Source organism: Prunus dulcis, chromosome 3, assembly GCF_902201215.1.
Source record: "Prunus dulcis chromosome 3, ALMONDv2, whole genome shotgun sequence".
In the NCBI taxonomy this organism is placed as follows: domain Eukaryota; kingdom Viridiplantae; phylum Streptophyta; class Magnoliopsida; order Rosales; family Rosaceae; genus Prunus; species Prunus dulcis.
Genome location: NC_047652.1, coordinates 15,686,105 through 15,710,767, shown reverse-complemented (window position 1 = coordinate 15,710,767; position 24,663 = coordinate 15,686,105). Strand labels below are relative to the sequence as shown.

Here is a 24,663-nt window from a genome sequence, read left to right as displayed (position 1 = left end):
ATTGAGCAAGCAACTTGCCATGAGGAATTCATAACTCATAAAAAAATCTAAGGCAGGCATCATCAGCAATCTTAGTTGGTGGCTTGTTTAAATGATAATAAGTTGTAGCCAGGCTGCCTAGCGTTTTAATGTCCTTTTAAGGCCTTTCATGTGCTGCACTAAATGTCTCTCACACTAATTTGACAGGTTCGGAATATGCTGATCTGAAAATTCCCAGTTCATTCTTCCAAAACACATTTGCTTCTATATCCAGCATTAACCATATTAATTGAATAATTTGTTATATATCTTGACTTCATCAAAAATAAATGCTGCAACTTTGATAAACAAGGCTTTGATAAAAAAAACCACTTTATAGATCAAATTAATTTGAATCACTTGCTGTTGGCTTACACTAACAGGAATTGATCTTCTCCTGATCCCTACCCCTTCTGTACTTGTTTTCCAAACACCTTACAACATGAGCTCCCCAGCTACAAATGATTACAGCATAGTCTTTCACCTTTTCTAAAATATGATCCTCATGAGAACGATTACTGATTTTCTCTAAGAGCAGAATAATCTTTCACCATCAGAATCTCGCTGCATAACTTTTGTGGTACCTGTTGTAATTCTTTTCCTTCTTGCCATGCTTGCCCTACTGAAACACCCGGTCCCAGATGACGAACATACACAACCACTTGATCGTTGAAAGGATATGGATGCTTGACTACAAAAACAAAATGCACATATAAAATTATTTACAGTTAGATAATTATATCAGTGAAACCATACATATGTTATAAACCCAAAAATAAATTTGCATACGGAAAATATACTTGAGCTTGGGTTATTAGTGGCCCTTGCAGAAGCTAATGTTTGAGCAAACAGACAACTTATTGGCAAACAGCTGGTACCACAACTAAACCCTTTAGCGGAAAACACAGCTCATTGGCAGTTAGTATGGCCAGACAGTTTTCAATCATAGCTCAAAGAAAGTAGAGATGATACGAGAACTGGAAGTGGAAAGTGACGGGAACCGAGAACATAAACTTTTTTTTGGGGAAAATTGAGAACCTAAGGAAAAGCATGTTGAGAAGACTTGCAATATATGCAAAATATAGGTAAGAATGGTTAGGAGTATATGATATGTGTATTGTGTACACACCTATTTATAGAGATCAAAGTTACTGGACCTGTGCACCAAGTGCTCCAATTACTCCACATCTTTTAGAAACATCGTTGAGATGATCTACCATGTCTAAGTTTATAATTTTTGAATAGGCTAAGATACCATGTCTAATTTATTAGATTAAGACATCTCATCAGAACATTCTTTTCTCTTGCACTTAGCTTTTTCATTGGAAAAGTTAAGATTAATTTCTTTGAATAAAATAAAAAATCCAAACGAAACTTTTGCAAAGAATGACCACTGCTAATAGTGAACTAGTGACCACATTGCATTGGATGTATGGAAAATCATACCTGGTTTTGGAAAACCCTCTGGGTATTCATGGAGATCAAACAGCCCATCCCCAAATTCATATGCTAGATCACAAGGTTGTTCAGTTGGCATTACTTCCTTAAACTGTCTCACTACAAAGTACAATGGACTAAAGGAATTTGCAAGTCCAGTAGCAAATGATCCACCTGATTCATTACAATAATTGTTAAGAGTAATATCAACAAACTGCTTAGAGTTATATCAACAAACTTGATTAGTTGTGGCCAATTAACCTCTACTCTTGGAATTGCAAACCATGCAATGAAAAAGTGGATTGAAAACATCCAAAACAAACTCATCCTAAAACTTTCAACTAAAATATGAAACTTACAGCTATTATAAGAAACCTCAAAGTACATGTTAAATTACAGTATCGGTAGTTCTATTTCTTATTCCAAACTATTGATAGTATCAGTAGTTCTATTTGGGTTCCTTTCTTTGGAAACAAAATAAATATCTTTTTGGATTCTTCCCCAAGATACGGATTAACTTTCCTCTAGTTTTACTGCACTGCCTTATAACATTCACCAAACCTTAAACTATCAGAGCAGCTCGCTCCCTCTGCAATTCCTCCAGTAAGAACAGCTCCTGTTCTATCCTACAGCTTTAGATACATGCTTGTAGCTCAATCTTCCACCTCCTCTCATTTCCAATGAATTATTCTGTTAAGATTGGATATCACTCATGCAAGAAGCATTCAAGCATAAGAATAACAGAACAGATTACTCTATTTTTGCAGTACATAACTGCATATTCAATATAAGGACTAATGAAACACATCATGATTCATCTTCAATTGATATACCATGCTATCACATTTAGAAGGATAATGTTTGACAAGGAAAATCCTGTCAATATGCATAGGCCATGTGCTTAAAATCCCACACCATAGCTCTAAGTTATGTCCATAATGCTACATAAAGGAACTATATATTGCATATCATGGACCAATAAGAATCTAAATTAGTAACCAATGAAGCTTATTAATCTTATGGCACTGAATTTCTGTCATCACTTGTCCTAACTAATTCAATATGAGGGGGAAGCATTAAACACAAGTATTTGAATTTACCATAACTTCATAAGTATGACTTCATAAATACAGTAGCTGAAACTCATAATTTACCCATATAACAATATGTATTTTGGAGGTCTACTCCATCAACTTGCATAGTATTATTCATGCAACTCTAACTTCAGCCGTTATAATTGCACTGACAATCAGACCTACCATCTTACACTAGAAATTATAGACGGATGTAAATGGGAAAATAAAGATTCAATAACTCATCCATCACCTTAAAAATTGCACCGAAAATGATTTAGAAATTATATAGATAGATGTAAATGGGAAAATAAAGATCACAAGAACTCATCCATTGCCAATCCCCATGAATATTATGAAGCAAGGGAATATGCTACATTCAATTCAATTTTAATTTTCACGAGATGTGTAGTAAAAAAAAAAGCAAAATTAAATTACAAAAATCATAAAGTTACCAATAAATCGTCCATAAATCTCCCCGTCCTTCCAAGAAAAAATTGCCTGGAATTTGCAGAACATCCAATTACACATCCCCTACAATACATGCATATTCAAGCAGGGAGAAGAAAGGAAAAATCAATAGGAGTACAGGAGTTACCTTCTTGAAAGAGTTTATCCAAGAAATGGGCATTGGTCCTATTAAATATTATCCAATATCAGTGCCACAAATTTTTTGAAAGGTAAATAAGATTCAGATTAAAAGGAGGCTCAAAATATACTTCTCCACGGGTTATTGCTATAACAGAAAAAGGTGGCATTTGCGAGCAAGTAACCTAGCCTATATAAGGAAATTAAGCACATAAATTCTCAGAAAATGAAACAGTTAAAATATGAAATCAGAAGTTTGAGAAGGCCTACTTCAACAAGGGGGTATAGCAAATAACCATCCAATTATGACCAGAAATGTGCTATTTCCAACTAAAACAGTTCTACCAAAAAAAAAAAAAATTCCAACTAAAAGAGGAAACTTCTGCTCATCTAAATAAAGCCAGCAAGTAGTTTTTAACATCATATAAGCAGAAACTTTCATGTTCTTGACATCAATAGTTTATGAACTGTAAACCAATAAACTACCCCAACCAACAGATTACATTCATTATTAAAAAGCACTAATGAGGACATTAGAGCTTCCAGTAGAAAGAGCTTGATCTATGTAAGTTACCTCCATTTGTTCGGCAATTATAATATTCAAGAGAAATTGCACCATCTTCATTGGACAACAATTTAGATGCACTTCTCTTGGCTAAGTTGGGATCCTCGTATCTTGTGCCAGCTATCTCCCAAGCTCTTGATATGAGCCTGCATTAAAATTGTCCAGATGTCAAAGACTCTACATTCAATCTATTAATTTCAAAAGAAAATTTCTTTATAAAATAAAGATACATAAGTGCCTTATGTCTTCATAACTTGTCATTGTAAGACGAGATTCAATGGATTTTATAGTATAACATAAACAAGTTACCTAGGTTCTAGCAATCGCAGCAGTCGATGACGCCTTTCGGGGGGAATATCATCAATTTTTTTCCTAAAAAACACAGACATACAATTTTAGAAACGGTAACAGATTAAGAATTAATATTTGTTCTTTTTCTCAGCATTTTCACAACAACGAAGAATAACTTCAAAGTACCATAAATCTAAGTAACAAAATAACATAAAAGAGTTAAAATTAAAAAAATGATAATGATTGAAAAAACTGACCAAAGATATGCAGCAGGATTGTAAGAAGCCGAGTCCAGAGGAATCAAGTCCTTAGGAGGGTCAAGAAATGTGACAATGTCTTGCTCATCCAAGTAAGACTTTCTCCCAGTTGGAAGATATTCATATGGTTTCTCGTCCCACGAAGATACATACCCTCTCCCATCTCCATTGACAGCACAAACTACACCCCCAGTATACCGTAGAGACCCACTGCTGTACAACTGCAAGCCTGCACGCCCAAATAAAGACCATAATCATATGTTCATACAAGTACATGCCATTTTTCTAAAACTGGAGAGCATAATTTGCAGTTATACACACACATACGTAAGTCCATACATAAGTACACACAAATCACACAAGCAAAAGTACAGTTTCACAAGCTTAAACAAATGAACAACATGATATGGCCCTTTGATTTCAGAGAAAATAAAAAATTGAGCTTCATTTTTCCAATTACTTACGAAAAAAAACTAAAGCTTTGGCTAAACCGAACAACGAGCTGGTTCACTGACTTAACACTTCAATGAAATTCTGGGTTATTTACTTATTGTGCTTACTTGCCTCCGCAACTAAACAAGAGGAAAATAACGTCTTCTTCTTTTTTTCTTTTTGTATGGAGATTGAGTTGCGGAGTTTACAAATTACATAGGAGTGAAAAAGAACTCACCTTTGACGGAATTATATCGACCAAGTAGACACCTTTGGTAAGGGAAGTTGATTTGGCGGGAAATGGGTGATGAGTAGAGATTGGATGGGAGGGGACGAATGGGATTGTTGAAGGTTGCTGCTGCTGCCTCTGCCTTCATTTGCTTCTCATCAAAATGCAAAACAAGTTTTTGGGTTTTGGAGGGCACTCTAGAAATTGAAAGAAGGTTTATTTTTGTGCCCCAAAAAAAGGTTTTTTTTTTTGTTAAATCCCTAGGCCCTACTCCGCTTATCTTGCAGCCGCAGATACATGATCTCTGCTCTCATTTTCTTCACATTTTTCTGATCCCTTTCCAACTTATCATCATAATCATCATCATCACCACCACCTCCTCCATTCTCAACTGTTGTCCAAACTGTCACTTTTTTTGTTAAGTCTGCAGCCCTCTCAATCTCATTGACCACCAAAAAAATTCTCACATTTGTCTCTACTTCTCAGAAATCAACCCAATTGAATTAACAATCTTACACGAGCTTTCCATCAAATGCTTCACCAAACTCAATCTCTCACAACCCATGTGGCTCTTCCATTCACTCCTTCAAAACCAATTCCCAAAACCCAATTCTTCACTCCTTCAAAGCAAAATCCGTTTCTCAAAACTCAGTGGAGAACACTAAAATGCTCGCTTTCGACTGTTTCAGAGCCGACCCACTTGGAGAAGAAGACCCATAAGCCGTTTCCGGCTGAGGTTTCAAGGACTATTATGGAGTTGGTGTCTGTGGGCACGCTTTCTACTTTGACCCAAGAAGGTTGGCCTTTGGGTATTGGCGTTCGCTTCGCTGTTGACCCAGAAGGCACTCCAGTCTTGTGCTTGAATGCCTCTAATCGGCAGTTCTCCATTGACAGGAGGTCTAGCTTCCATGTCCAGGTGCTTTTCTCACCGAACACTATGTGTTTGCATTTTGTTCACGGCCTTAAAGGGCTCTAATTTTCTAAGTTATATGGTTGATTATGAAGCTCAATGTAAGGCGGCGTTGTTATTTTCTTTGGTGCACAGTTAGAGCAATGTGGGCTGCGGACGCCTCAATGCACGATATTAGGTAGCATTGACAAACCAGAAGACAGGAAGATGTTGAAGGTAAATTATGTTTGCTTAGGTCGAATAGGTTTACTTGGAAGTGCTCTGTTATTTATAAATTTATCATTTATGTTACAATGTAATTAGCTCGTTGTTAGTGTGCTGCTTAAGTTGTTTAAAGGAAGCATGTTAAAAGCATAATTGTTGCTGATCTTTTGGGGGACTAAAGATGGAATTCACTGTGAAGGATGCATAACTTGAAAGTAAACATATTTACGATGCTTTGTTTTTGGTCGAACTTCCGTAGTCTTCCACCAACTGCAACTAGTCCGTTTCAAATTATGATTGCATTATTTGCATTAGGATAGAATATTAGGATGTTTATGGCAGACTGCCATGGCTTTTTTCAAGTAAGTACTAGAGCTATCTCTCATATGCCCCCGGCTTGCATAACCTTTAAACAGTATGATTTATGATTGACCAACATGTACCATATTATGGTTCTGAGGTGCTGGTTATTGTTTTGTGTGTTATGTGCAGTTTTGACATTAGGATTGGGTTGGATTATTGTTTGGGTGTAATTGGAAGTTGAATATAAGGGCAGAAAATTAGAGGATAAGATATGTTGTAAGGGCTTCCAGGAATCTCACATGGGAGAAGTTTATTGGAACCTCAACATTAAAATAAAGTGACCTTGCCGAAAATTTTAGTTTGTGTATCTCTTACAAAGCCTTGCTTATAGAGAGGCAATCTGATATAAAAAGGAAAAGATTTCTTAATAATAAGCAACACAATTAAATTAAGCCAAAAAAAGGAAATCTTATAGAAAATCAGTTTCCAGATAACCAGAATCACTGCAACCTGAGGCAAAATATTTCTGTGGTCATGCTCTGGGCTTTCTGGACCAGGCTGTGTCTAGACTTTACACCACTTTAGTATATTGGCTTGGCAATGAACATTCCTGACTTAGTGTACAGACCTAAACTCCAGCATTGTGTGGTTGGATTTATGTGCTGGACTCAGTCCTCCAACAGAAGCATAGACAGTCCCATGGTAGTGGCTTCTTGATACCTTATTAATCTATTATTTTCAACTATCCATTTAAAGCTAATAAAAAGCATTCATGTGTGATCTGTTTTTTTGCTAGTATGTATGTGTGAGGTGTTATATTGTTATAATCTGATCTTTCATTTGGATGTTCAATGCCATTACTGTCAGTACCTTCATTCAGTATGGACAAAGAGGTTTGGAGAAGAAGTCGACGAAGACCTTATATATGTTGTTTCTGTGGAACGGGTACTTCAGTTGGAGGACTTTAAAGAGGTATTTTGGTGTTTTATTTGCTTCTGTGCTGGACTAGTAATTATAAGCAATAGTTATTTACAATACTGGTATGGCCTAATCCTAAGTTTTGCCTGTAGCTCTTAAATTGGTATGTATTTAGACAGAGGACTTATTCAAAGGCTTATCTGTTTTCTAACTTTGATGATACTCTCACAGGGTGGTGTATGGGTTACATCTTCAGATTATAAAAATGCACAACCTGATCCTCTTCGGGACTTTGCGGAAAAGCTAGTGAATGAGATAAACACCAACAACATTGAAGATATTAACCGTTTCTGCAACATCTATGCTGATTTGAACTTCCAGGTTTGTGCCAACCAACTTTTTGTGATCGTTGGTTATATCTTCAGTTGCATATTGATTCCTCACTACCGGAAACACTCAATTACATACAAGATTTGTTAACTTAAACAAGACAATGCCAAGACTAGTTGCAAGGTTTGGGTCAAAACTAATGTGTTTTTTAACCTTGAAAAGAAAGCAACCAATGAGCGAGCTTTCACTTGAGGGGTTCATGCAATTTGATGCAATAAATCATCCTTGCAGATTTAATTGAAGGAGTGTTTCAACTCTTGCCTAAAAGATGGACTAATTGACAATCCCAAGTTAACTCCAATGTGTCATTTTTCAGTCATCCAACCCATAATTTGTATCATTGCCTGTTCAACAATATTGAGGTGCCAGAAAAACCTTCCATTTCTATTACAGGATTTCTATAAACCAAATAACCATTTTTCCTCAAGAAGCTTGAGGAGCATTAACTGTTTAGTAAAAGTGTTTATTAACATTCCTTGAGGACTAGTTTATACATCACTTTCAGTGAATCTGCGTTTAGTTGTATTTTCTCTTGCTATGTGGTCATGGTACACTGTTTTGCTTTGCAGGTTTCTGAAGCAAAATTGATTTGGATTGATCGGTTAGGCTTTGACCTGCGTCTTTGGTCTCCTCAGGAAGGTACATTCGAGGTTCGCATTCCCTTTCCCAGGGATGTGACTGACGAGAAGGGTGCAAAATCAACATTTAATTGTATGTCTCAATTAGCTTGGGAGGTAGAAAAGAATTTCTATGCCCCAGATTTTGAAAGAGTGAAACAAGTTAAGCAGATAGCATACAAGGGAGAGTAAACTTTGTGTGTGCTGTGTTTATAAAATGTATTGATATGCTTACTTTAGCTGCAAAAGAGGCAACTTGGTTGAGCTTGTTACTTTGTACAAGGCTTTTAGTATGCCCTTATTATTAACTTTCAGAGATGTCACAATTTTGAGATTGTATTTGAGTTCCATATAATTTGAGAAATAAATTTTAATCCTTTTTACGGCAAAGATAATCTCATTATACTTGCTAACGGAGTCTAGCCTAGTGGAAAAGAATCTTGACTTGGAGACGAGTGTGGAGACGAGTGTGTGTGAGAAAACCCCTCTCCCATTTCAAACTTTGGCAACAACAAAAAATGCCATTATACTCTAATGTCTTGAAAATTTATGTAAAGGTTCACAATGTTATCAAGTTCTCTGAGGAATTGTTTCCTTTCGGAATTTATTTGCTGTAATGTAGTCAAGCTGGCTGAATGTAACTCTTTTCATCCTTTCATCCTTTCATAACAAATCTATTTTCATACTTTCATAAATTAAAAAAATTAAAAAATTAAAAAATAAAGCTTTTTCATCATAAATGCAACATATTCCAGTCCCAGAAAGAAAAAAGAAAAAAAGAAGAACAAATCCACAATCAGCATGATGACGTGGACCATTCTGAAAAAGAAGAAAATAAAAAGAAATAAAAAATAGCGGCAAAAGACAAAGAAAAACGAAGGGAAAATAAAAGACTCTCGTCATAAAATGTCAAAAACCCTAGACCCTTTCTATCAGAGAGAAGCAGAGCAGGTAAAGCTCTCTCTGGGTTTTGAGAGGGTTCGTATTTAATTAATCAGAATCCATTAACAATATATTCTTGTATTATATTTTAGTAGGTGATGGGACTCTCTAATACCCTCGATTGGTTGTTGGCAATTGGCGTTTGGTGCAGTGCATATCTCGCAGTTGCAATCTTCTCGTCTTCCCCAATCTTCAACTTTATCCGTCTTATTCTCTGAATTAGCAGCTTTGGAAGAAAACCCAGATATCTAAAATGGGTTATGCACAACTGGTTATTGGCCCTGCTGGCAGCGGCAAGGTAATTTCACACCATGATTGACATTTTTTGATTTTTTTTATGTACCCAATACTTGAATCAGTCGATTTCTTGCTCTAATTTGCACCAACTGTTTGAATGTGGGATACATCATAATCACATAGGCAATCACTATGATTATATATATTTTTGATGTTTTTATGTACCCATTTCTTGTTTTGATAAGTATGTTTGCTTCTTGGAACCAGTCGATTTTCTGCTCTAATTTGCACCAACACTGTTTGAATGTGAATGTTGGATGCATCATAATCACATGAGCAATGAGTATCGATTAATATGTTTGCATGTTTTTATGTACCCATTACTAGTTTTGTTGAGTTCTATTCTTGGAACCAGTCGATTTTCCGCTGTAATTTACACTAACACTGTTTGAATGTGAGTGTGGGATGCATCCTAATAATCACGTGGGCAATGAGTATTGATCAATATGTGTGCATTTTTTATGTACTCACTTTGATGAGTTCATTTGCAACCAGCTGACTAATTGCTCTAATTTGTACTAACACTGTTTGAATGTGGGATATATGATAATCACATGGGAAATCACTATGATTAATATTTTCTTTGAGGTCTTTTGTTTACCCATTATTATTTTTGATGAATTTGTTTGCTTCTTGCAACCAGTCGACTTATTGCTCTAAATTGCACGAACACTGTACAACTGTTGGGAGGAATATTCATATTATTAACTTGGATCCCGCTGCAGAAAATTTTGACTACCCTGTGGCCATGGGTAAGTAGTCAATTCATTTATTTGGTCACTTGTTTTCATTCACTGCACTCAACTTGTGTTCTCTTCTTCTCTTTTCCCTCTGGCAGATATTAGGGAGCTTGTTTCCTTGGATGATGTTATGGAGGAACTTGGATTGGGTCCCAATGGTGGACTTTTGTACTGCATGGAGTATCCTTTATTTTTTTCCCCTCAAATTGTTCTTTGCATTTCTTATGGTTTTGTTTCTTCTTGTTTATTTTTCACATGTGAGGATTGCAATTTTTAAAAGGGCTAACAGACATGGAATGTTTACGTGTGGAAAAAACAGTGAATCATTTATACCACTTCCGGGTGTGATCCCTCTCTGTAAAAACTGTAATTCTTTGGTGAATGGCCTTAATCTTGATTCCTAGACACCTTGAAGACAATCTGGATGATTGGCTCACAGAGGAATTGGACAATTACTTGGATGATGACTACTTAGTTTTTGACTGCCCAGGTATCCATACTAACACTGCATGCTTTGTTGTCTGTATTTATTATCATGCATTATTGGTTGAGATCTATTGATGAAATGAAAAGCTGACTACAATGAGGTTAAGGTCTTTTATTAAAGTAATTACATTAAAAGAGAGAAACTGAAATGATGGAGTTTTTTTATAGGTTTAGGGAAAGATACTATGTAAATAAACAAAAAAAGAAAGCACTAGGGCTCATGTATCTGTTTATCTAAAAGAGGGGCCGTTTATCTAGAAGGCATTCATATAGATATATTTTCCTCGGTCACTTATTACCACACGATGCTATCAGTGATTTAACTTTTGAGAAATAAGATTAAAAATTGGTACTGCATGGTTTTTCATACTAGTAAAGTAGAATTATGTCAAGGCTCCTAGTTCTGTGTGTGTGTGTGTGTGTGTGTGTGTGTGTGTGTGTGTGTTTTAAAGGAATTGTGTGACACAAAATAATTTGAGACTTCTGCGTTTGTTATAGGCCAGATAGAACTTTTTTCGCATGTTCCTGTGCTAAAGAACTTTGTGGACCATTTGAAGCGTAAAAATTTCAGCGTCTGCGCCGTATACTTGCTTGATTCACAGGTCTGTATAACTTTTATGTTCTACTCTGTAGCCTTTTCTCTTCCTGCCTTGGCATTACTCGTTATTCTGTTTGTCTCCCCAAATAAATCGTTCCAATTTCTATTGAAACAGTTCATGACGGATGTGACAAAGTTTATTAGTGGGTGCATGTCATCCCTTTCTGCAATGGTTCAACTTGAAGTACCACATGTCAATATCCTCTCCAAAATGGACCTTGTGGCCAAAAAAAAGGATGTTGAAGAGTGGGATACTCTATTCTCTCCTACTGCTATCACCTTGCATGTTTTTTCATTCTGCTTAGCTTATTTTGATTGCTCAATCTGTTCTGCATTTTTAATGTTTCAGTTTCTTGAATCCGGAGCCTCAAGTTTTGTTATCAGAGTTGAATCAACGCATGGCTCCTCAGTTTGCAAAGCTAAACAAATCTTTGGTTGAACTGGTAAGTGAGAAGCCACTGGAACTTTGAGATTTGTTGCAGGAGTTCACAAGATTTTGGTCACGATGCACAATGTCTATATTGGTCTACACATAAAAATACACAAAAATTGCATTACTGCAAATAGTGACCATCTTGTACTGTTTGGTTTGTTAGGTTGATAATTATGGCATGGTGAGTTTTGTGCCTCTAAACTTGAGAAAAGCGACAAGGTACTCTAATTTTATGCATGTTTGCCTGGATGTCTTTAGTCTTATTTTGTGATCACTGGTTTGCACGTCTAAGATGTTTTGAATCTGTAGATTACTTTAAATTGTTTTTGTGTTTTCATTTTGTTTACATTAACTCTTTTATTAACAGGTAAGTAATCTTAGAGTAATGTTTCTTCTGTTTTCCTTCTCTTTTTTGGCAGCATAAGCTATGTCCTGGCGCAGATCGATACCTGCATTCAGTATGGAGAAGATGCTGACGTGAAGATTAAGGATTTTGATCCAGAAGATGAAGATTAAGGAACTTGATGATCTAGAAGATGGCTGAGCTACCTTGTTAAACTTTTAACTCTTGATCTTTAAATGATCTAAAAGATGTGGGTAGCATTGTGAATATGCAAGACCAAATTATTAACTCTTGTTTGAAATATGAGAATTATATGTGAGAGTAGAACCATATGAAGTACATTTCTGATTTATATAACTTCTATTACAGTATCAAGGCTAAGTAAACTTTTACATGTTTTATTCCTTTTTGTTGGTAATAAGGCATTTGATCAATTCATCCAATTTCTTATCCGACGATCCGCCTTTCTCCACGGCATGCCTTGCCATGGTCCCAAATAGTCCTGCCCTCTCCCTAGCCCTCCTCCCCTTCTCACCTCCCATCAACTCCTTTATTCCATCACAAATCACATGGCGATCAAGGGCAGTGATCCGCCCTTGTGAAACCATTAACCCTGCTTCCAATCCCATTGCAACATACTTGGCATTCAGTGGTTGCTCTGCTCCCATTGGCCAGGCCAATAGAGGGACCCCCATTGACAAGCTCTCCAACACCGAGTTCCACCCACAATGGCTCAAAAACCCTCCCACCTTTGGGTGTGCTAGGATACTCCGCTGGTCCACCCAATCACATACAACCAACCCTCTCCCTTCCACCCTTCTCTCCCATCCTTCATCCGAAGCCCAGGTCCCCGATCGGACGGCCCAAATGAACCGACATCCTGCCATCTCCAGCCCGTTAGCGATCTCGTCCATCTGATCCCCCGACAACCGTGCTTGTGTACCGAAGGACACGTAGATCACCGCACTGGATCCGTCTTGCTCATCCAGCCACTTGATGTAGGGACATGATTCACTCTTATCGTGGGACCCACGAGTCCCTGGTGGAATATAATCATAGAGCAGAACGGGCCCCACACACCATGCCTTGGCCTGCTTGTGCAAAGCTTCCAATGCAGCCACGTACTCGCATTCAAGCTCCTGAAAGCTATTCACAATCACACCCCAGCTATTCCTATCGGCCTCTTCAACCTCCCATATCATACGTGAAAACGGGTCATCCTCCGGGTCATTATTCCGGGGCTGTAAGTCGGACCTATCCAATGCGAACGGAAGACTCAAATCGGGCAACTCTACTACAGAACCCGAAACCGACGTCGTTTCACGTTGGACATCCATGGAAGAAACGGTTTTAAGAACAACCATGGGCAGCACCCCCATCCCATGCGACACAACACGTGGAATGTCGAAAGAGCGACACGTGTCGAGAGTCCAACTGAGAAAGAAGTCAGAGATTACGCAAATTGGGCGGGAACCATTTTCCACCATCTCCTTCAGAAGAGCTTCGAATGGTTGTTTCATTTTTTTGGTGGCTGCGATGAAAGGAACGAGGAGCTCCATGGAAGGGAGGCTGGCGGTGTTCTCGCAGCCTCGAGGGAGGTCAGGAACGCTTGGAAATGGCACGACGGAGATGGAGATTGACGAGCAGTCTGAAACTTTGGAGCTTATAAACGGTGCGTTTTGAGGGGTGGTGACGACGGTGACTTTCAGGCCACGGCTTGACAAGGCCTTGGATATGTCTAGCAATGGAATGGTGTGGCCTTGGGCCATGAGAGGGAAAATTACTGCATGGGGTGGTGGTGGTGGTGGTGGAGAGGACGTAGCCATGGTCACTGGAAGTAGCAAAATTCGAATGAGTGGGGACAAAATTTTGAGTCGGGTTTTATTTATAGAGTTTGATTATTGAATTAGAATTTTAAATCTACGTATTGTTCATAGAATCTTATAGAGTTTAATGGCTTTCCTAAACGTGTGAGGCTCCGCATCTTCGATTTCAAAGTGCAATTAATCTAATTACCTATGCCTTCATTCAATGTTTAATCTCTGCACTTTGCCACCATTTTGATGAGTGAGTAGATTTTCTTTGCAAATGTGATTAATTACAACAAAGAATAATTAATGGTTTTTTTTATATAATGGATTTAAAATTGAGACGTCGTATGATCAAGTGAAGAGAAATATCGCTAGATTAATATACTAGTTGTTTCGAAGATAAAACAAACTTTAACAAGAGTGTAAACATATACTTACATTTATATTTTTATTTGTACTAGCAACATTGTCCTAATAATTAAAATTAAGATATAGTGTTGCTAAATGAACCCTAAAATTAATTGATACACCCTATGATGTAAGTAAACCCTAATATTTAAATCATAATATAAAATTACCTAAGTACACCATATTTAACTACCAAAATTACTCTTAGTACACCCCCTAACACTTTATCACACTAATAACGCTACGGGCACCAACTTAAATCTCAACTTTTGAATACCAATATATGTGGCACATGACATGGCAATACATCTCATTTGCCACGTCATATTTTAATTTCTTCTAAAGCTTTTGTTTTGCACATTAAAAGGAGTCAATTTGAACAAATCTGGGTTTTTATTTGTTCTGCAAATTCAGTTTTTTCTCATCTAAGTGAGGTTTTGATTTAGTCTTCAAAATGAATTTGTTAAAACTGGTTCGACAGCAAGCCATATGGGTTTAATAGCTACTACAAACTTGATTCAAATGAAAACTATATCCCAAATGCTTTCTTATATTTGAACTTTAGATCCAACTAATATATAACTTCAATGATTGTTATGAATAGTTAGATGGTGTTCCACTTTCGGATTTAGTTTCTTAATAATTTCTTTAACCTTCTTGTTTAATGGAGGAGTTGTTGGGCAGCGATGGAGGGCTGTAGGTCGGCAAAGGAATGGGCAAAGGAACGAACATTCAACAACACCTACTTGCACCTCCGCCAATACTCACTGCGTTGTTCGCCTTCAACACCAAGCAATACAAAAACTTCTCTACGTTTGATTAGGGTTGAATATGGTGAGTAGGGTGTACTTATTAAAATTATATTTGTTTCACAATTTAATATATCATTTTTAGTCATTTTATATTAGGATAAATTAATAAGTCAATAATTAATTTGGTAGTATGGTGCACTCAGTTAATTTTATGATTCATTTAGTAGCACTCAAAATTAAACATCCCGTCTCGAGACGAACTTTTTGGAGATAATCATTCAAAATTGTATTTCAAAGTTATTTCAAACAAAAAGTCAAACAAAGTATGGCAAATATTCAGTTATGCTTATATATATACTCATATTTTATTCTTCTCCAATATGGAGATATTTATAGAGAAGTACAACCCTAAACAAAATAGGAAATAAATCCAAATATAGCAAATAAATATAAAGTACAATAGGAAATAAACCTCAATTATAATATGACTACATAAATGGGTAAGTAACCAAATCCTAACATAGGAACCAAAATCCTAAAAAAATAAGGACTCGCCAACACTCCCCCTTAAGTTGGGGCAAAGAAATTTCGCATGCCCAACTTGACAAGCGAGTCATAGAACACCATACTCGACATTGACCAATCGAACAACCGTAGAGAAGGCCTTGTCATAAAAACCCTAACAGATAGGGCACATAGAAGAACACATAAAAGCATAACATAGAAACCCTGTGAGCACGGTAGGTAAGGCAAAACACAGAAATTCTGTGAGCACAGCAATAGATAAGGCATAAGAAAGAAGCCCTGTGAGCACGGCAGTAGATAAGGCAAAACACAGAAACCCTTTGAGCACGGCAGAGGGTAAGGCAATAACAAGGTAGGCGGTAGCGATGGTAGCAAGGTAGACAGCGGTGGCAGGCTAGGATTATATGCTAAGTGTATAGTGCAGCAGAAATAGGTAGTGTGTAGGATTAGGGTAGAGACAGATCAAAACACAGCAATATCATCGAAAATGACCATAGCAACGTTAAGTGAAGCAAACAAAGTGAACCACAACAACGGCAACAATCATAGAAACGGTAGCTGAAAACAAGGACAAATTCTTTCGTATCAACTTTAGCTAATTCACGTAGACACAAATTCGCTTCACTCCCCCTCTCCCCTTGAAGAGAAGAGGTCGTCGGAGCCAAAAAAGTAAGCAATTTCTTCATGGGAATATGCCAAGGTAATAGGGCAAGCAACACATTAAGATAAGGTATATGAAATAGAAACAGATCCCTTTTTCACTCCCCCTTAACCCCCTACAACCCCCCTTCGCTCCCCTTCCTCCCCCCCTCCTTTTTTTCTTCTAAAGAGGAGGGGAGGAGAGCATTTAAATTGCAAGAAGAACGTAAGCATATGTCACAAGAGAACCTGGCTCTGAATACCAAGTTAAATTCAGAGAGACGGGCCAGCGGCCCACTACTAACAACACCGATATTGTCCCCAACTTACAAAGCCCAGCAGGTGTGAGGTTTTATCACAAAAAGCCTCGGTGTTATTAGTAGTAGAACCATTTATTATATTTTGTATTTTATTTAGTCAAGTTTTAGATGTGGGACTCATATTCTTTAACACGCCCCCTCACGTGAGACCACCACATAGTGGGCCACACGTGGAGCCAAGTCCACATCGGAGTAAATCATTCCACGTGAACACCACGTATTGGGTAAAGGGTAGGGGTAAACATTCAAGCCCAACATGTGAACACCACATATTGGGTAAGGGTAAAGGCCCAATTCAGACTCAGGTCAATCAACCCGCTCTGATACCAAGTCAAACAAAGTAAGGCAAATTATATTCAGTTATGCTCATATATACTCATATTTTATTCTTCTCCAATATGGAGGTATTTATAGATAAGTACAACCCTAAACAAAATAGGAAATAAATCCAAATTACAATAGAAAATAAATATAAATTACAATAGGAAATAAATCTCAAGTATAATAGGACTAGATAAATGGGTAAATAACCAAAATCCTAACTAAGGACTCGCCAACACAAAACTATCAAGCACAAACTTTTGGCGGCTCTACAAAACTAGTAAACTATCGTTTCTTAATTCCCACTTCGTTGTAACTTTTAAAAATAATTTTATGAAATACATTCTTTTGCATGCTCTTAATTGTCGAGAACATACTAAATTCTCGGTCTAATATTTCTTTTACCAAATAAAAAGGTCTCAATACGAAGTCTTACTATGATTAAAAAAAAATAATTGCTTAAAACTTCATCCAACAAATTAAAAAGGGCACCTCCTTATTCCCGATAGATTTATTTTTTTAATAGAAAAACTCCATGTAAATTGTAATAGGCATGCATTGTTGTCTTTTGTAAGAAAAACTGGACTCAACTATTACAATCAAATTAAATAACAATAAATAAAAAAACTCATAGTTCGTGGCCTTGGATCTAAGGTGGGTGTATTCAATTGAGATTTTTTTTTTGTTACATTGGAGTTCGATTCTAGGGTTCGAACTGGGGTGCGATGGGGGAAAGGGAGAAGCCACCACCACTGTGGTGGGAACCCATTGGCTATTCAATTAGGATTTTAAAAGACTATTTTATGATTAAAAAAAAAGTCTAGTAAATTTAAGTAGAATGTAATGACTTATAGGATTTTATTTGTGAATTTCTATAATCAAGATTTTTCACTTTTCGATTTTAAAAGATTTATATAATAAGATTTATTAGATTTGGAAGGACCATATGGATTTAACTATTCATCATCTTCCCTATTTGCATAGTGTAATAGATTAGTCATTCACATTAATCCTTGTATACACCTTCTACTTCCCATGCTTTGTCGTCTATATCTTTTCTCCCTCTATTTGATGACCTCCTCTAATTCAAACACATGCCATGTTCAAATTGAGATAGGGTTTAGTATTTATACCTCCCACTAAAAAAATCCACACAATCTCACATTTAAAACCTTAGAAATTAGCAAGTTTTTGAATACCTTAAAACTTTTTGTTATTTGTTTAAAGTCTTGATTGAATACCACTAGATTTGGTCACTCTCTTTTTAAAATCCTAATAGTCTTAATGGAATACCACAAGACTTGTTTAGATTATTTTAAAGTCTTAATTAAATACCACATGACTTATTTATCCCAAAATAATCTTTTAAAATCCCAATTGAATACACCCCCTAAACATCGTCCAAAGTATAACAAAGACAACAAAAAACACTGTCTGAACTAAAATAGGATAATAATCCCATATAATATGGATTATTCAATCATCCCAATGAATGCATGATTAAACTATTACAATTAAATTGAATTTGCAAACACAGGAGCTGCCTAAACCCTAGACAATTATGTCCTCGCCAGTATAGCAAAGCAAAAAATCCAGCCAAAAAAACAAGTAAACAACTCCAAAAGAGAATAGAGGATCTTGAAGGAGATGAGGGGAGAAAGGGGAGGGGCAAAGAGGGGAGGGTAGGGAAGGTTTGAAAAGGAGAGGAGAGGGGGTAGGAAAGGGTATAGGAGAAGAGAGGTGGGGAAGGAGGCGACCATCCTCAAAAGGGGATAGCGGTGAGAGCTAAGTTAATGAGGGTTTTTTTAGAGAAAGTTCCTTGGGATTTCATTTTGGGCTATTAAAAAAATCAATTAACATTGTTTTTTTAGAAAAAGTGATAGTAATTATTGATGAAACATATTATAGTACAAAGCCACAAAAGAGGTAAAATGGGTACAACATCTCAAGTGACCAAACACAACAACATGTTGATTTGATATGAAAGAATTACACCTAAACCAACTGTTGAAGCCCAAAAAATTCAAAGGACGGCCCAAATATATTTCAAGCCCAATGCAACACTTCACTAAGAAAGAAGCCTAGATTGGGGTATTCAAGGATTTGTCGTATGTGCTTACACAAGCTGCGGTCCTCATGCCACGCCAAGCAAATACGCAACCCAGCACGTAGGGAGGTTGCAACAAGCCCGTAAAGATGTACATGTTCTATGAATTCGCGTTCATTGTCTTATCAAGCATCACCCAGCCTGGCCATAGTCCATTTCAATACGACGAAGCCTGAATATAAGCACACAAATAACGCACTACGCCAAGCGAAAACCTCTATTTTGCTGCCAAACCACACGATAAGCTTAAGTGGGCCCAAGCTACGTGAATGCATAAGGCTTACTGAGCGGGTTGTGGTATGAATGGTTACAAGTGTTTATGAGGCCCATTGATGGTTCAATGAATGGAAGTTTTGGGCTGCTTGGGAGCACCAAAACCCAGGCCCATTTCTTGAGCCCAGTCACATGGGTAAGCAAGCTAGAAAGAGAATAAATCCCAAACATCCCTGTTAAAACCAAACTAAGATCAAACCAGCCAATTAAAACTAAACCAGGCTCTAACAAGCGTGTTCCCATTGATACATGAGACGTTAGAGATTAGACGTCTTCTAGACCAGCTTATTTACCCATTCTTTCCTTCTACAAGATTACGTAAGAAAAGATGAGGGAAATGGAGAGGAGTGTTTCCAAGGATGGAAGGCTCTGCAAGGACAAACTACAAGAAGGGTTTAGAGCTCCAAGAAATCTTGTCCCAGCGTGTTTGGATTTAGCGAGTTTCACTTAAAAGGATTGAATTAGAGGAAGCGACGGGAAAAGGAAGAAGGAGACTTAGCAATACTGGGGAGAACCAGTTAGGGTTTTCTCAAAATAAGGAGCTTCCAGCGCCTATAAAAAGGAGTATCTCCTACCCATCGACTCAACTCATCTAGAGTCAGCAAGCAATCCCCCAAGCTAATGGAAAACCAACTCAAGCCTCCTAATCCCACTATTCCATCTCTTTTCCTTCATAAAATCTCCCCATATTCCTTTCCCATTCTTCTAAGTCTCTATTTTCTTAATAAATTCAGGCTCTTCTCTCTCTCTCTCTCTCTCTCTCTCTCTCTCTCTCTATTGCTAAACTCATGAAGATTTAGCTCTCATGCCACAAATTTCTCAGGCCAAGCAATAATCTTGATTTGTCACAATTATCAATCTTGCTTATGAAAAAGACTAAGGCATTTCCTAAGGATCCAAAAACTTTCGGAGTGCTTTGGGGTTTGATTCTTGAACTTAGGCAGAAGGGGCGACATCATCCACTATCTTTACAGCAGCCCATGCCCATCTGAAGTTGCTGAAAAAAAAAAAAAAAAAAAAGCCCCTACACCAACAAATAGTCCACCCCCTAATTCAGAATCTTGAATGACTCGTACTCAGACTAACAATACATCTTCATCACGCAATGACAGATCTGTAAGTAAACTAGAATACAAAACACAGAAAACTCCTAAATAGTTCCTGAGAATTAAAATAAAAAGAACAGCAAACTTCTAATGAGTAATAAACTTAAAACAAGAAACATGAACACCGTTCCACATATTCTGGCAACCAAAAAAATCCATAACGTCATACTGACTAAACCCTTAATGCTGCACCGGCTAAACCCCAACTCACACAAACTGGTAACTTTCATTATTGTAACTCCTGAATTGGAGCCAAAACTCTATATATGTTGGCCAAAAGCAGCAACTAAATCATGGCGAAAATGGTGTTTCGCATTGTCTGTTTCCACATCACATGTAAACTAGCATAACAACTGTTACTACCTTTACCTATGTCTACGCCGCTGCCTCCACCGGAATAGATAGCACCACCGGTAACTCTTATTACAACCAAGCAAAAACTACCCAAACCAAAAAAACCTGCAACCAAACCTGCAGCTAGAAAAAATAAAAAAATAAACCAAGATCCATGGGAAATGAAAGGGAAGGCAAGATGAGAAGAAAAAAGAGGGAAACAGAGAGAGAGAGAGAGAGAGAGAGAGAGGTTGAGAAAGAAGAGAAATGAGGAAGATAAGGGCGAGATGGGGGGTTATGTGAGGAGAGGCAGAGGCCACCTCCCTGCCCCCTCTTGTGCGGTGTAGAAGGGTGAGGTGCTAAGGTTTTTTGGCTTGCCTAAAAAAAAAAAAGCAAAACTTGAATATGATATTTTTAGGGTTTATCACTTAACACTATTAAGTCTAAATAAAATAACAATAATGAAAGACAAAGAACCCAATAACCCGATGGTGAGGAGAGGTTGATGTCGAGTTGGGAGTGGTTGTTGTTGGGTTACTTGATTTAGATTTATTTTTTTGTATTATTTCTTTCTAATTTTATTTAACTTAACAGTGCTAAGTAAGTGTTAAATAGATGGATAAGAAAATTAGGGTTTCATTGATTTATTTTAATTTTTGGATGTTAGATTTATTAAAGGTATATGTGGAAGAATGATATCTTTTGTGCTTAAAATATTAATTGTCTGTTTTATCCTGTCAACAAAAGAATGGGAACTCTCTCCACTGTGAGAGCTCTCTCCACCTTTTGTGGTTGTCATAAATTCTCAACAGTAGCTGTCTACAAGAGTCAGATTGTTTAACACTAGCTCTGATCTGAACATTTATTCCTCAACTCAGTGGGTAATTGCTCGAAGCTTTATAAATCTACGAAAAGTTTTGAGATGGGAATTAAGCTGGATATGAATAAAGCCTATGACAGGGTGTAGTGTGATTTTTTAGAGGAGGTGATAAGAAGGATGGGTTTTGTGGAAAGATGGATAAGTCTTGTAATGGGATGTGTCAAATCTGTAGCATTTGCAATTATTATTAATGGTCAATTGGGGAGGCGGTTCAAACCTTCAAAAGGTATTTGGCAAGGATCCTATCTCTCCATATCTGTTTCTCTTTGTAAGTGATGTCTTCTCCCAAATGATATCCAAAGCTGTTGATTCCAATGTTTTACAAGGCATTAAATTTGGCCATAGGGGTCCTTCAATTTCTCACATCTTATTTGCTGATGATACGTTGGTGTTCCTTAAAGCCACTAAGCCTTGTTATGACCAGCTTGTCAATCTTCTTAATGATTTATGTGAAGCCTCTGGCCAGCTCGTAAACTTCTCAAAATCATGCCTATTCTTTAGTCTAAATACCCCTGAAGCAATCATGAGGGAAATTGAAAGCTCTCTGAGAATTGGAGCTGTCGAAGATCCCGGAAAATACCTTGGTATTCCTACTCTATAAGGAAGAGCAAAGAAAGATGCCCTGATGTACATCAAGGAAAGGATTTGCAAGAAAGTCTAGGGTTGGAAACAAGGACTACTCTCGCATGCAGGTAAAGAGGTCTTGCTAAAGGTTGTGCTCCAGGCTATTCCGGCCTATCCCATGAGCATTTTTCGCATTCCTAACTCCCTGTTTAATGAGTTTAATCCCATTATGGCCAACTTTTGGTAGGGTAAAAGGAGCAGGAGAAGAAAATCCATTGGGTTAGTTGGGAAAAGCTGAGTTTAGTGAAGCAGAACGGGGGAATTGGCTTCAAGAACTTTCAAGTGTTCAACCTTGCCCTCCTAGCCAAGTAGTGTTGGTGTCGCCTCATCGAACCGGATGTGTGATGGTCAAAAATTCTTAAGAGCAGATATTTTCCTCATTCCACCTTCATGGAGGCTCGAAAGGGCAGCTGAGCTTCTTGGGCTTGGTCGAGTTTGCTTGATGCCCGTGACCTTGTTCTTAATGGTGCTCAGTGGCAGATTGCGAATGGGTCGAAAACTAGGGTGTGGATTGATTGTTGGGTCCCGTCTCTTCCAAATTTGCATCCCCATTGTACATCCCCTTCTGATTTTGATCCAAATTTAAAGGTTTCTTCTATAATGGACATATCTACTGGCACTTGAAATTGGATTTATTAGGAGGTTGATAAGTGAAGAGGAAGTTGCGGCTATTGTGAGGGTTTTGATTGGGTCTGCTGCGGCTAGTGACAGATTGATTTGGCGGTGGGAGAAATCAAGGAAGTACACTGTAAAGTTAGGTTATCATTGGCTGCGTGGGCGCTCCACTAGAGGGGGTCATGATGGCGCCTCTTCTTCCTCTTCCATTGATCCTGGGATGTGGAAACTCATTTGGAAAATTGATTGTCCTCATAATATTCGGAATTTCTTCTTGCATGCTTTGAGGAATAGTCTGGCAGCAAATGAGAGCCTTTTTTTAAAAAAAAAAATTCCATTAATTTACCTACTTGTAGCCTCTGCAGCTCTAAAGTGGAATATGTGGAACATGTCTTGCTTCTTTGTCCATGGGTTGCTCCAGTTTGATTTGGTGTTAGCCTAAACATTCGAATCTGCAGAAATGGAATCACAACTTTGAATGGGTGGTTTCATGACATTCTCTTTCATGATGGGTTGGGCAAGGTGGATAGAGCCCAAATAGCATCATCTTTGGCCTTCACTTGCTGGACTATATGGAAGTCGAGATGTAAGGCGGTCATGGAAGGCTATAGTCCATCCCCGATGGCGACTGTGATTGCATCCTCTTCTGCTATCTCTGATTTTTCGAGAGCAAAAGCTCACATAGTGGCAACTAGAGGGCATTCCGTCCCTCTAGAGTAGAAAATTCATACTTGGTGCCCCCCTTCTGCCCGAAAATTAAAATAAACATTGATGCAGCCTGGTATGCAGATTTTCAACGAGATGGCCTTAGTTTAATTGCTAGAAATCATCTGGGATCTTTTATTGCAGCCAAGGCATGTCCCTATTTGGCAAATTCGGCATTGGAAGTGGAAGCGTTAGCTGCTGTAGAAGTGTGTTTCTTTGCTATTGAGCATCAATTTCGTCAGGTTCAGTTTGAGATGGATTGTTGAGAAATGGTGGAGTGCAAGGAAATATTTCGAGAGAATTGTGGGAGCTATATCCTTTCCTCTGTAAGATAAAGGAGCAACTTGGCCATCCGAATTTTGTTGATACTAGCTGGGCTTGGTGTCCAAGAACAGCTAATGTGGTAGCATATCACACTACGTCTCTGGCAAGTGCAAGGATGAACCCTGTGACCTGGGTCAACAGACCACCATCTTCGCTGGTGCATGTTCTCAATAATGATGGTCTCCCTTGCCCCTATTCTTAGTTGCTTGCTTGCAGTCTGCAAGATTGGACGTTGTAGCTTTAGTGTGGGTGGCATCTTTGTTTATTTGCTTCCTTGCAACTTGCCTTGTTTATGTAGTTGGTTGTTTATGTTTATCCTGCCTACTGGATAGGACTTTCTCTGTGCTTTGTTCTTGTTTTCCGGGGTTTATCCTCTATTAATGAAATATCATTTTCGACCAAAAAAAAAACAAAAGAATGGGAAAGACAAATTGGGGAAGGTAAATGGGAAAGGTAGATAACATTCCTCATAATAAAAGTATGAGAAACAATTACTTTTAGTCTCTATTGTTTGTCGATTTTTCCACTTTTGTCTATCTAGTTTTATTTTTGTCAATTTAACTTATGTAGTTTGATTCTATCACACACATCCAAATTCTCATCCAATTCCTTCCTAAATACCCCTCTATGTAACATAAGGGACATGTTTTTATTTCATCAAGAAATTAGACGGAAATTTGGACGTGTTTTTAAATTGCAATAAAATCAAGTTACGATGAGCAAATTGTCATAATTAAAACCATATGGACGAAAGTAGAAATTTCATCAAACTACAAGGATTAAAAGTAAAACCTAGCAGCCACCCAATCCCACCCAATAGGACCCTCACCCCCTCCCTCCCCTGTTCAC

The 24,663-nt window shown here is 37.7% G+C and overlaps 4 protein-coding genes across 9 annotated transcripts; 2 read left to right on the top strand and 2 right to left on the bottom strand.

The window, feature by feature from the left end:
• Positions 1-333: 333 nt before the first annotated feature.
• LOC117621226 lies at positions 334-5,097 on the bottom strand. 2 transcript variants are annotated; one of them, XM_034351579.1, is made up of 8 exons: positions 4,900-5,096; positions 4,230-4,458; positions 3,991-4,053; positions 3,691-3,827; positions 3,127-3,164; positions 2,984-3,029; positions 1,465-1,629; positions 334-709 (listed from the first exon to the last, which is right to left on the bottom strand). In XM_034351579.1, the coding sequence occupies exons 1-8, from the start codon at positions 5,036-5,038 to the stop codon at positions 534-536; spliced, it is 993 nt and encodes a 330-aa protein (XP_034207470.1). In that variant the 5' UTR covers positions 5,039-5,096; the 3' UTR covers positions 334-533. The 2 variants fall into 2 exon arrangements, with proteins under 2 accessions (XP_034207470.1, XP_034207471.1); XM_034351580.1 differs by lacking the exons at positions 2,984-3,029; positions 3,127-3,164 and having other exon boundaries at positions 4,900-5,097.
• A 143-nt stretch (positions 5,098-5,240) lies between these two features.
• Positions 5,241-8,622, top strand: LOC117621228 (glutamyl-tRNA reductase-binding protein, chloroplastic). Its single transcript, XM_034351581.1, has 5 exons — positions 5,241-5,806; positions 5,936-6,016; positions 7,175-7,279; positions 7,457-7,606; positions 8,185-8,622. The coding sequence occupies exons 1-5, from the start codon at positions 5,423-5,425 to the stop codon at positions 8,422-8,424; spliced, it is 960 nt and encodes a 319-aa protein (XP_034207472.1). The 5' UTR covers positions 5,241-5,422; the 3' UTR covers positions 8,425-8,622.
• Positions 8,623-9,103: 481 nt separating this feature from the next.
• Positions 9,104-12,446, top strand: LOC117623162 (GPN-loop GTPase 3). Of its 5 annotated transcripts, none has more exons than XM_034354032.1 (10): positions 9,104-9,183; positions 9,267-9,472; positions 10,115-10,223; positions 10,310-10,391; positions 10,616-10,701; positions 11,196-11,299; positions 11,411-11,541; positions 11,645-11,738; positions 11,892-11,947; positions 12,148-12,446. In XM_034354032.1, exons 2-10 carry the CDS (start codon positions 9,428-9,430, stop codon positions 12,242-12,244), a joined length of 804 nt encoding a protein of 267 aa, XP_034209923.1. In that variant the 5' UTR covers positions 9,104-9,183; positions 9,267-9,427; the 3' UTR covers positions 12,245-12,446. The 5 variants fall into 5 exon arrangements, with proteins under 5 accessions (XP_034209923.1, XP_034209928.1, XP_034209925.1 ...); XM_034354034.1 differs by having other exon boundaries at positions 9,108-9,183; positions 9,326-9,472; XM_034354033.1 differs by having other exon boundaries at positions 9,136-9,183; positions 9,270-9,472.
• Positions 12,447-12,469: 23 nt separating this feature from the next.
• Positions 12,470-13,897, bottom strand: LOC117621853 (scopoletin glucosyltransferase-like). The gene has a single exon (XM_034352398.1). The coding sequence runs from the start codon at positions 13,895-13,897 to the stop codon at positions 12,470-12,472; it is 1,428 nt and encodes a 475-aa protein (XP_034208289.1).
• Between the last annotated feature and the right edge of the window lie 10,766 nt (positions 13,898-24,663).